This window comes from Nanorana parkeri, unplaced genomic scaffold (assembly GCF_000935625.1).
Source record: "Nanorana parkeri isolate BGI_ZX_2015 unplaced genomic scaffold, ASM93562v1 scaffold1400, whole genome shotgun sequence".
NCBI lineage: Eukaryota > Metazoa > Chordata > Amphibia > Anura > Dicroglossidae > Nanorana > Nanorana parkeri.
Window position 1 is genome coordinate 273705 of NW_017307668.1, and position 13347 is coordinate 287051.

General features: G+C 40.8%; 1 protein-coding gene across 1 annotated transcript in view; it reads left to right on the forward strand.

Moving 5' to 3' along the window:
• The window catches only part of FAM89A (family with sequence similarity 89 member A), a 19639-nt gene extending 13326 nt beyond the window's left edge, over window positions 1-6313 (forward strand). The window contains exon 3 of the mRNA XM_018569795.1: window positions 5848-6313. Coding sequence (XP_018425297.1) covers window positions 5848-6111 — 264 coding nt within the window. The 3' untranslated portion in view covers window positions 6112-6313. The remainder of the gene's footprint in view (window positions 1-5847) is intronic.
• The last annotated feature ends 7034 nt before the right edge of the window (window positions 6314-13347 follow it).

Consider the following 13347-nt stretch of genomic DNA (forward strand, 5'->3'; position numbering starts at 1 on the left):
AAATTTTTGGGTTTCCCTCTTTGGGGGTTTTTTTTTTTGGGGGGGGGGTTGCTTTCCTACCCATAAGGAGTCGGAAGGAATGTAAAAGGAGCCCAATGGCGCTTTGGAGGTCAAATTGAGGTCAGAGGTATCGGTCGAAGAATTTCGGAAGATCTCACAAGTGTCTCAAACTGAACTCAAATGCAAGCTAATTTCACCTAAAAGCATGTTGTATTAGCCCACCTACACTTATTTATTAAAACATCTTTTTCATCAATCAGCTTGATGCAAGTTATCAAATTTTTTTTCTAGTATGTTTTATTTGGCAAAAATAGCAAAATATTTGGAGTCTTGGATCAGAGCTGGACCTATGGGCAGCAACATTTTACCAAACCTCTTTCTCATACATGCCCTATTGACTGTGCAGGCTGGAATAGAAAGAAGTAAGGGAGATGTTCTAATACTAATATTGTAGAACAGACTCTTAGTATACGAACAGACCGCACTATGCAGACAATTCCAATACTGCAGACTTTATTGAAATTCACAGCAAATCCAGTATATCAGTGAATAAAAGTGCATAAAGCGGCAAATGCCAGCACTGCACACCCCCCAACCAACTACAACCTCTCACATGTTTCACCCGCAGGCTTATTCATAGACTTCTATGAATAAGCCTGGACTTCTATGAATAAGCCTGCTGGTGAAACATGCGAGAGGTTGTAGCTGGTTGGGGGTGTGCAGTGCTGGCATTTGTTGCTCTATACACTTTTATTCACTGGTATACCAGATTTGCTGTGAATTTTAATAAAGTCTGCAGTATTGGAATTCTCTGGATAGTGCGGTCTGTTCGTATACTGCTGCATTCCAAGGTGGAGACGCACCTATTAGACCAGCACCTGGGGAGACCTGATGGTGGCTAAGGATTTGGAGCGGTGAGATTTCCTTAGACTCTTAGCCCTGACACCTCCTTTGCTAAGTGATATGACTTTGTGAAAATGATCAATATGATGATAAATGTCATCAGTCTGATTCAGAGAGTAAGATCAAATAGAAAAGGGAAACCTCTTTGGATATAAGGAAACAACAGGAATCCAGAATTGTTTTTGCTCTGCCAGCCCTGGTGTCATGAAAACCCAAACTATTTAGAGCATTTGGTGACCTAGCTTGTTGCTGAGCAGGGAGGTGGCAGAAGCAATTGGCTTTTTTCGCCTCATTTTTCTAAAACCGGAATCCATAATCTCTTTTATGGCAACTTGTCCGTTTATAGATCATGGCACTTTACGATCCCATTCCCCTCCCTATTATATTTGGACTTTTGAGTTTAGGAAACTGGAGTACAAGGAAAATAAATTGTGCACCAAATTATATGCTGTCAGCCTGTGGCAACCATACCTGCGGGCTGAATGATAAAAAAAACCGAAACGATTCCACCATCCACGCTAAATAGCGTAGATGGCCGAATCTTCCGCTGTGTTCTTTGTATTATGACAGCTGCGGGTGTGCCACAGTCAAACTACCCAACAGTGACAGCATTTTACATCCAACTCCTTTAATTTCCTGATGGAAGGATGGCAACAGGGCCACCCACTGGTTCATAAAGAACTGGCCGAAATAAATGCCTGAAGGGAGCTATTTGGCTCCGTACACATTGTGTGTAGAGCCACCTGACCTGCAGGGTCAAACACCTTCAAATACTGCAGTGTGAACAAGGCCTAAGTGCACCAATAACATTTGAAAAAGTGCGATGCAGTGCCATTTATTTTGAACGGCAATCCAACACGCCTTCCTCAATGCACCTATGTTGAAGCACTTTGTAACACATGGCAATACGCGTTATAAAAAAAAAAAAGGTTGTGTTCAATTTTGGACACGCTGAGGTACATTAGCAGCCATTAGAGAAGCTGATTGGTTGCCATAGGTAACGGCTCCAGATTCTGTCTGCTGCAGTTTTGACAAATTCCCCTCAATGTATCTTAACGTGCAACATAATACACCACGCAAATGTAAACCAGCTTTGTATATATTTGCTTTTTAAAAGGAAAAACACCTACTTTCCCTTCTATAAAGTCTAAATGGCTGTTTTTTTCACATGGGAATAGATGGGATGCTATTTCCTTTTCTTAGGTGTAACACAGCAGACATAATGACAAACAGTAAAGCTTTCCTTATAGGTAGCACATTAAAAAAACAAACGCACAATGGCATCCTTTTGTATGTGTCTGTGGCGAGATAAGTGGCACATTTTCTCAGCATAGTTCCTGTATATATTTAGGATACAGGCATTGTAAAAGTTTAAGTGAGGCGCTTTCTGTAAAACTCGAGGATATCCGTAGACTACATGACCTAATTGTTTTCTTATCCAGAAGGATAAATACTAGGATATGCCCTACTATTGTCAGGTTTTTTTTTTTCCCAAGCCTCATTATATTGCTTACAGATGAAAAGAAGAGACACCTAATAAACGTTTTATCAGTATGAAAGGTTTTACATTTTTCTAAACCGAAAATCAGGAAATGTATCTACAGAGATGTGCGACGTACAAGACAACCAATTCCTGGTAAAATACTGATCTGCATGCTTGAGCTGGCCATTCACTGCCTACATTTTAGAAAGAACGTTTGTTCGACTTTCTATTAGTTGACGATTGATTTCGACCACAGTGACAAAAAAACTTGCATGGGGCTGGATGAAATTTTTTTCTCAAACAAACTAAATTCTAAGATTTCATTCCAGAATCAAACGAAATTTCGATCGGCATACGTCAAGTGTCTGATGGCATTGTTGGGTGGTAAAGCAAGATCTTTCATATGAACGATTATTTGGAAATCTAGTGCAGGGTGGATTTGATTTAAATCATGATTTAAATCTCTAGTAAAAAGGCTTGATTTCAGTCAACTCGATTTTAAATCATCATTTTTAAAGAGCAACTGTCATTTCTGTCCCTCAGCGGCTCCTCTGACCCACTGTTGACTCACCGACAGTTCCATTCACTTTAATGGGATGGCTGGTGGTGCGGCAGTAACACAACAAGGTGAGGGATGTGGCGGGCAGCAGGGGAGTGGATTTGCAAAACAATGGGATAAAGGACTATTCCTGAACTTTGTTTTATGATTTATCTCATGGCTACTTACTGTGAAATTGTGTGAATGCATCAATGCAGTGCATGTTATCTCAGCTTGCAGAGTATGATTCATTAAATGAGTTTACCAAATATGTAAATATTGCAGAATATACAAGCTCATGTTACATAACTAAGCTCTAGTTCATGCTGAATGAACTAAATTATTAATGTATCTTAAATAGAAAACTATCTTTTAGATAGATTTTTTTTTTACTCCAAAAGCATTTTATTAAAATAAATTTGATAATCAAAAAAATCAGATTTAAATTTAAAAAAATCAGATTTTTAAATTGGATTTTAAAAAATCGATTTTTTTTTTTATTTTTATCCACCCTGATCTAGTGTATGGCCAGCTTTAATGAGTCAGCGATATAAAAGGTAATAAAGCCATTAGGTCTACATAAGAGCCAGGTAACTAGTGGTTGGGCCAGTGAATGGGTGGGTGGAAATGTGCAAGATCAAACCCTAGAAATATGTAACGGGGTCACATTTAAAAGAAGACATAGGTGAAAATGTCAGGGAGAGGGGAGGGTAGCCTCGAACTTGCAAAGCATAATAAATATGAATTTTGTGGATGAATTGGCATGCAAGTGTAGGGTAGTAGAGCTTCAGCAGCATATCTAGCACCCCGGGGGAATATGAGCTGGATTGTGAATGGGAATAGGACTAAAGAAAAGGCCATATGTGATGATAATGATAGGGGATTCTGTTGTTGGGTGGACAGAGAATAATCTGTCCCTTTTTTAGATATGGGTTTGACAGTTTGTGGATTAAATAATAGATCAATTGTTGAGTGGAGCCTCGGAAGATGTAGTGATCATGGCACGGGTTGACACCAATAACAATGTTACCAAACTATTTTAGAGATAATGGCTATCTTAGAGAAAATTTGAATCTAGGTTGGTGAAAGAAAAAAGGGTTCGAGTTCCAGAAGCAATCCTAAACTAAAATTTGTAGGGAGGGCAGGGGTAGTATAGAAAATGTGGGCAAGTTAAGCAAGCGTAGGCAAAAAAACAGGATTGTTGCTAGAACATGATTGGTTTGTTGAAGTGAATGCAGCTTCACCTTTATTCACTATCCTTAGTGTACATTACTTTTGCATGAACAGTCTCTATTCCTTTAGTAGGACTGCAGGAACACATTTTGGGTAACTTGCACACTGTTGGACTATTCACATTTTAGATGTACAGTATGCTCTAATGTTTCAACATAGGATTCATATTTTGTCACATTTTACATCTAATATGCCTTATACACTTTAGATATGCCAAAATATTGGCTTAAAACTGAACTCTAGGCAGATCTAAAAGATGCAAATGAATGCAGCTCTGTTTTCATTGATACATAAATGTATTTTTTAATTACCAGCAATCTTTAAAGCATAATCTTATCTATTACAGCCAAGGAAGGAGCCATCTTGGCCTCTATTTGGATTGTAGTTGCCGTGATGCTACACATGTGATCAGATATGACGCCAGCCATTTGAGGGCTTGAAAAGTTTGGTTGAGAGTGGAAATGAGCACAGTTAAAGAATAAGTGCAGTTTCAATCCTTTTTTGACCTACTCCCCTCACCTAACAGATTCCAACCCTCCCTCTCTGCAGATGCATACTTGCTGAAATCTGATGGTGGTGGCCTCTTGTGTTCATATCCCATATCAGACGTTTACTTTCTCTCTCTCTCTCGGCTGCATGTAGAAGTCTACGGGTCTCTACTGCACACACATGGCCAAGAGAGAGAGAGGACTTACAGTGTGGGATATAAACGAACCCTGCAGGCCATGGGCATCAAATTAAGATAAGTATACGTCTGCAGAAGGAGAGGGTAAAATCTGTTGGGACAGGGAAGCGGGGCACTTCCTAAAGAACTGTTTTTCTTTTTCTATCCCTTCCTAACTGGTCTTTTCCAAGTTTTTGCAGCTGGTCACGCATTATGCACCACCAGGTCTGCCCTCTGGCCGCTCTGTGTCTGTGTTCCGCCAGCCTTCTGATATATGTGACAGGGTGCAGGCTGCGGGTGCAGGACACGTCATTTTCGTCTAGGTAAAGTAAAAAAGATCAACTTTTTCAAACTTGCGGAGGGTTGCAGGGAGGAAAAGACCGTTTCTAGAGTGAAGGTCGGCTTTAAATACACGTTTACTGATTTACCTGCAAAAGGGGTGGCCATTCTGTACAGCTAGTCTTGTGATCTGTCATCTCTGCCACACTGCATAACATGGCATATACCACTCATTTCCTGGTTCAGCAATGCAGCTTTCTGTGTCATCTCTAAGTGAGATGATTCCGGAACCGTATAAATAGTCCAGGTAGACGGAGCTTCTTGGCTTTGCAGTGTGCTTGGAATGTAACAAGGACATGTAACAAGAGTGGCTACACAATTTGAAAAAACATTTGGCAGATAAAACCGTAAACATATTTCAGCCGTGTGTTTGGCCGTTTGCCTGGCATTCCACTTTAATGTTGTTGTTGTTGTATGTAGGATACAGACTTGCTGTGAAAGTTACAAATGAAAATGTCTCTGCTTTTGTCTACCAGTATCATCCCCGCAGGAGAAGGTTTTTAAGCTTTCTAGTCCAGGCACGCAGAACATAAATATTTAAGTGTTTATTTGGTGGAAAAGCATAAATAATGTATTCTTTGCCTTGTCATCACTTTCATTATTTATGTGATCATAGGATTATTTCATAAGCCTTTATACTTACAACTTTATAAGAGCTTTTCTGTTTTTCCATTTTTTTTCTTTTAGGTTGGCCTAAGACAACTCGACATGTCTCTCCTGTGCCAGCTATATTCACTTTATGAATCAATTCAAGAATATAAAGGTGCTTGCCAGGCTGCTTCCAGTGCAGAATGTTCCTACGCGATGGAGAATGGATTTTTTGATGAGGAAGAAGAGTACTACCAAGAAGCCAGTGCTCTTCATAAAGGTGGCAGAGAAGACTCTGAAGGAAACCTTGTTTTGACTGTACCTTCCCTTTCCAATGAGGATTGGATACTAGAGAACATTTAACAAAGGATGCTGGACATTTCCCACCTTGCTTTTTTCTTCCCAGCCATTTTTGATAGGAACGTGGTTTGTTAACCATAACATAAACATTTTCAGGCATGCTTTTAAAGAGTGCTCTGTTCCCGCTCACCATTGTGGACAATAATGTTGCTACGAGCAACTTGAAAGAATCTTTCAAGTGCCTTTGACATCCGAAAGCACTTATATGATGTGTTACATTGGAAACTCCTAGTAATAATATTTAAATCCAACAGGCTTCCATCATCTGCCTTAACCGCCTATTAAGCAATGGTGTATGCCCTTAGTTCTTACCGATGCCAAGGGAATGTTTAGTAATGTCATACAATGCATTGGTAATGTCATCAGTTAATGTGCAGACATATCACTTGCAGTGAAATGTAGGCTAGTTATTACTTAACAGTGCAGGTTCTTTATGTACTGTAGTTCAAAAGCCAGGTATAATTACCTGGGAGGTGGTTATTTTTAATACCCTTAGTCTCCACCTAACACATGTTTGTAGCCATCTTATATTACAGCGTTATATTATAGCTAATTATATAAACATAGATTGAAATAATTGTGGATGAGTTGCCTATAGCAAATAGAGGAGAACTCTAAGCAAGACACAAAATTCATGAATACATATTTTAAACGAGTAGCTACTGAAATGCATAAAGCTAATAGGTACTGGATAGAGATAACGGTGTTCTAATATTTTTGTACCTGTAGCGGTGCCGCGATTTACATCCAGTTCAGTTCCATCCAAGAACCCCCCTCATCATCAGTTAGACATTTTAACCTCAGCTGCAGGTAGCTGGTTTGTAAGTTGGAGCCTATAGGAAACGGCGCAAAAATAGCAGTAAACCGAATAGATTCAGTAAACCGTTTTTTTCCCTCCATTGGTCTTATTAACTACAAATAATGCCCATTGTACTGTATTTAAGATCTAACTATGCTTTAGGTGTAAAGCTGGCCATACAGCAACAGCATTTTATAAAAAAAAAATTTTGTGAACATTTGTTTGATTTTTCTAATAGTCAATAGGTTTAAAGGAGAACTATGAGGTAAGTGGTTTTCCCATAGTTCTCCTAAGGGTCACAGGAGGACACAAACTAGCGTCCTCCCGTGACCCAAAGCTCAGTATACCGCGAGCTGCAGCTCGCGATATACTGAGACCGCCGCAGCCCGGACAGATCTTGACATTACTGTCGAGATCCACCAAGCTGCGTGATTGACAGCTGGCTCTGCCTATCTAGAGGCAGAGGCAGCTGTACCCGCCCCCTCCCCCGTCCGTTCCGCCAGTCAGCGGATCGGAGCGCGGAGGGGGGGAATCCCTGCAGGGAGCCGTGCATGTGTCCTCTCACTTCCCGATTTATTGAGCCGACGGGTGACAGTTTCATTGTCACATGCCGACTCGAACTATGAGGTTGAGTGATTTTCACTCACCTCATAGTTCTCCTTTTAAATGGATAATCTATTTTGACCATAGTCCCGAAAAAAATTGAAGGAGCAGGATGGAAAATTGTTCTCGAACAAAATTCTGACCCATGAATGTGATTTTCGTTCGAGAATGCTGCATTCATTCCTAAAAATCGAATGTTAAATTCGAATGAAATTTTAAACGACATTTGTCAAGCCTCCGATGGCATTATCAAATGTCCAGACGGGTTATTTTGTATGAACATTCATACGAAAATCTACCAGCATATGGCCAGCTTTAGCCCCTTCCCTAATATGCATTTTAAGCAAGCAGCCGAGTACAAAGGGGGCAATTCTTTCATAGGAATCTGTGTTTTTTTTTATACAAATGTCAGCCTCCGTCTTTCCTACTTAAGTAATCCTGTAATGAGAGAAATCCTTGAGCTGCTTTTGCTGGCTTCCATCTGTTGTTGTGTTGGCTGTTAATCTGACTCACTCGCTTCAATACTTTTGAGTCACTGACCTGGCAAGTATGCGCAGAGAAGTCAGAAATTCTGATCTGCATACTTTTTCCAGGCCAGTGATTTCAATTATTGAAACAAAAAGGTCCAGTATGACAGCCAGACAACTAGCATCTACTGAAGGAAAATGTAACAGCGGTAGCTTCCATGTTCCTCTTATGATTTTCTTTAAAGAATATATACATTTAAGAACGAAAACTGTCACAAATTGCAACTTACCATTCCTTAGGTGTGGTGGTTCCATAACTTTATGTGTACTGAAATCTCCAACAATGTGATCTGCTATCCAAACTATCTTCTCATAAGTACACAACCCTTCCTTCCTATGTTATGAAATCCAAGTGCAACTCAATCCAAAACTTTTTCACCCTCTCTATATGTCCTGGTGCTGGTTATCAGCGGAAATGAAGGAAAATCACCAGAATAGGAATAGAGGGGGAATCTTTTAAAGGGGACACTGGTTCTGCTGACCCCCAAGGATTTTCCTCACTTTGGAGGGATATCCTATCACTTCCTGTTGTGGCGATCGGACAGGAAGTGAAGGGAAATCTCCCCAATATGACACAGAGAGCAAAAAAATCGCTGTCAGGGGTTAGAACGTTCCTTTACTCTCCACAACTAAAACAAACGAACAACAAAACGTTTGGCTTCAGTTCTACTTTAAAGCGGAACTCTAGGGAAAATTATTCTTAACCCTTGCAGTGGGGATACCCCTGCACCTCAAAGGTTAAGTGCTCATTTCTGTCTAGGTTTTAAAATAACAGTTATACTAGCCCGATCCTCCAAGCCGGGTTGCTGTTAGACCAGTCTCTAGTGGCTCTCTCTCCCTACGCTGCAGCAGTCTAAAGATCCTTGAGTCATCACATTCTATGCACTGTGTATAGGATGTGAGGATGCCGAGGGACATTTCATCGCTGCATCGGAGGAGGAGACAGGCTGAAGGGACCCTGTCTTAAGAGCAAGCCGGCTTGTAGGATCAGGGGAGTATGTCCTTTTTTTTATTTTTGATTCTAGATAAAAACGAGCACTTATCCCTTGCAGTGCGGGGCTAGCCGCACTGCAAGGGTTCAGAATAATATTCCCTGGAGTTCTGCTTTAAGGAGAAGGGAGGTTTTGTAGTCCAAATCAGGAAAGCAACCAAGGGTGAGCGCTGCTCATTTAATAAATACAGTACAGTGAATGATTGTTGTCACCCTAGGATAAGAAATTGTATCACCAGGTGAAAAATAAAGGGGGAAAAAACACTAAAATGGGGAAACAAATGCAATCTGCAACATCTAAGGACTGGTAAACTGCAATATATGACCTTTTTGTTTTCGGGTTCAGATACACTTTAAGCAAAGTTGAAAACCAAACCGCGATACTGATGTGTGTGCAGAAGCCTTTCCGTGTACAAATGTTGCTGCAAGATGTGCATTCTTGCAGCATCGTCTCACAAGCATTGCACCGGTCACTTGCCACTTTTTCTTGTTCCTGCCTTCTACTTGTACCTCACCTAAGCACCATTAGGCTCAAGCACTGTTACCCGTGCACCTCTCAATAGATTGTCATGATACACATGGAATGTGTGCACTTCATTGTTGCGTTTTCTTTGTTATACAAGCTGTTTTTCTTCTGACCAGTATTTAATGACTCTTATAATGGTTTGACACTTTAATGCATATGCTGCTTGCTTTACTCTTTTTCTTTTTTTTTTATGCACTTTCTTGTGTTTGTGTGTTGGTTCTGACGTGTTATACACATAGCCTTGCAGATCCACACGTATCAGTCCGTTATTTAAAAAAAACTATTTGTTACAATACATAGAGATGCAAAAACTAAAAATGACACATTGAGCCTGACTTGTACAAGTCAAACATTTGTATTTATGTTTTGGGACCTTAAACATTTCTTTGCCATCAACTAAGAAAGAAACGCGTATTGTTTTATTATGTTAACTACATGTATATTTATTTAGGAATAAACAGTCATACATTTTCTCTAATAAAAAGTAATGCATACACAACTTTGGAGGTTTTCTCTTCTTTCCAGTGTTTATTACTGTTCAGAATACGTGGAGATCTTTGTTTTACTTGCACGACATAAAACTCTCTGTTGGGTGTGAAATCCCATAATCAATCTAAACTGAAAGTGGTAGCTCAGCGTTTAATAAGCAGTGTAGCATGTCCCAATACATGTACATGGCCTAGTGTGACCAAATACAAGACTCTCTGTTCACCACTCACTCCCAGCCACAGAGCACCAATTCCCTGAACATGGATCCCTTCCTTGGCGCCCTCATATATAATGCAGGGCTATGGACTAGGCATTGTATGTGATAATGTCACTGGCTTCCAACCACTGGAGCATGGGTGGTACGGTGCTGGTCTGGGAGCCTGCAGTAGCGGGGATCAGGTGAGTAAAAGTCCTTTACACAATACCCCTAGTCAAAAGCAAGAAGCTAAGGGTGTTTTTTTTTTTTCCTAGTGTTCTGCTATAATTAATACTTTTGCCAAATTAAAATAAATTTATGTCATCCGCCCCTCCTCTGCTTCTTGGCCAATTAGAGAATGCCTTTTATTCATAGAAAGGCAGAGTCCGAGCAACCCTGTGTTCAGTATGCAGACAGCAAGTTTTTCAACAGCACCCAGAACAAAGACCAGGCCTTTTTTGCATGGATCTAGAGTCTGGTCATGTGACATCATAGGTTCTCTTTCTCCTCTTCTGCCCTCGTCGAAGGGCAGGTCCTGAATGCTGCAGAGAACAGACCTCGTGTAGTGATGTGAACACTGTTCTCTACAGCATTCCCCGAGCCCAGAGCCACTTGATGAGGCACCCCCAAGGGGCATGTCCATCCACCCAGAAGAGGATCAACACTGGACTGCAGAGAGGTGAGTCTGCAACAGACAACGGACATACAGTATTGCAGCATTTCTTTGGGTGTTTTTTCCAAGGCTGGAATTGGGCTTTAATAAAAAAGTACTATGGCAATTGTCTTAAACTGACCAGACACTAATATAATTTTTTTCTATAAAGTCTGCTTTCAGAACGTTCATTCGATTTTCTAACAGCCAATGGGGTCAAATCCACATTTGATTTTGACCAAAGTGACCAAAAAAATTAAAGCAACAGGATGGAAATTCAATCCATAAAACAATCTAAGTAGCAGGTGGTACAGATGCTCACAACCATTTCATCATATTTTCCCTAAAGATTTGCTCAAACTGGTGCAGAGACACTACTCTTCCCCATGTCTGATGAAGCAGTCCTGCTTTGAGCTTCTTTCTCTTGAAATGGTTTTGTAGGTCATATTCGTGGGCACTGACATGAGTCTATAAACATCCCTTCCAATAGATTTTATTGGAATATTTTTATGCCATATCAGATATGACCTTCTCCTTTGGGGTCACCTTTTCCAAATTTCTGTTCTTTCTTACCCTCCTTAACTCCACCATGTTCCCTCTTTTTTTTTTTATGCCACCCCAAGAATTAAATTTCACCCTTAAATGACTATATACCATGCACTGAGATTGCTTATGTTTGAACAACATTTTCTAGTCTGTCTATAACTGATTTATGGTGGTATACTTTCAGCACCCATTAGGGACCTATACACATTGTATACAGAAGATGAATATTTCTTGATTATCAATCATTTGTCATACTAGTGCTTCGAGTGTTATGCTCTCTTCTGCAAATAATATGCTCAGATTGAAACAAAACAGACTCACAGGGCTGGTAATGGACCAGCAAAGCCAGTAGGATGTGCATGCACAATTAGACTGCGCTCTGGTATCGCCATGGACCAGTGAGTTAATAACATGAATGTTCAGCTCAGTTTAATATCCATTTTCCAGCATAGGCATTGCTAAGCCAAGGTGAGGCACATACCCTAAATCTCCTGCCTGGAGCCTTGGGTCCCCTGCCTGGTGCCCTGGATCTATTGACACCCCTCTTTCCAGGCAGTGGCAGGTTGAGTGATCTTCTGCTCCACCATGGCCTCACACCAATGTCCTTTAGAGACGGAGCCAGAAGCCAGAAGCCATTGGCATGAACTTGAAGATCGTCATGTCTTTCAGGTAACTACTAAATACCTATGATCTATTTTACTGAGCTCCCACTGAGCACTAACAAAAGGGGGCACTCCTCAATGACCACCAACACAAAGGGCACTTACCATTATAAGGGGGCACTACAGTGATCACTGTACACAGTACATAGCCTTCACATACTCCTGGCTGCCGCACTCTGTTTGCTGTGCATCACTTCTTGACTGGTGCATTATACCGTGTTTCCCCGAAAATAAGACACTGTCTTATTTTTGGGGTAGGTCTTATTTTTTGTTTTTAATGTACAACAATCCACACTTATTCATGTACAAAAATATGGTGATCAGGGGTGCTGTACCTTTCCAAGAGCAAATTGGTAACCAGTCACTGGCTAGAATGAGTGAAGCGCACTTTTACTATCGATTCCTCACAGGCGGAGTGCATTTGGCATCACTCCGTCTGTGACAGGAGCTGGCGCTATAGAGGAGACATCGGCTTATGCGGCTCTGCTCCCTCCGGTGCCGCCTCGCTTGCTCTAGCGCTGGTTTTGTTGGCCCTGCTGATTCTCTCCTGCCTCTCCCGCGGCTCTTCAAGTTCCCCATTATGCCACCACTGGCCCTGGGAATGGTCACAACTAGGTCTTATTTTCGGGGTAGGTCTTATATTTGAGCAATTCCCAAAAATATTACTAGGTCCTATTTTCAGGGTAGGTCTTATTTTCGGGGAAACAGGGTATGAACTGTGCTGTTTAATGCAGACTCCTGACCAAAGTGTCATTTGTCTCAATAGTTGTGGTTGGATATTTCCAACTTTATTCATGTGCTTTTTTCACCACTCACAGCCTTTATATCGGCTTTCCAAAATACAAATGCAATAATTTAGAGATTAGATAAAGAGTTTAGTGCAATCTAATATTCTTGATCATTGAATAATACATTTTTTTCTAGAGGTCCATACTTCAGACCATAAAAAGGGACAACTGGGGTAGAAAGACAGAGGGATTCTGTCTCAAAAGAAGAACAGTCCCATCAGAGACAGTTGATAGCACTGCAATAACTTCCCTGGCTTCTGCTCTAGTAAGATTCCTAATACTAGCAACAATGTACAAAGCCATCCACAACTCTGCCCCAAGCTACGTCAACAAATCCATCTCAAAATATCACTTAAAGGAGAAATATGGGATGAGTGAAATACATTCATCCTAATAGTTAGAGCCGACGTGTGACACTGCAGCTTAGCATTTGTGTCCTCCACTTTAATTTTTATCAAGG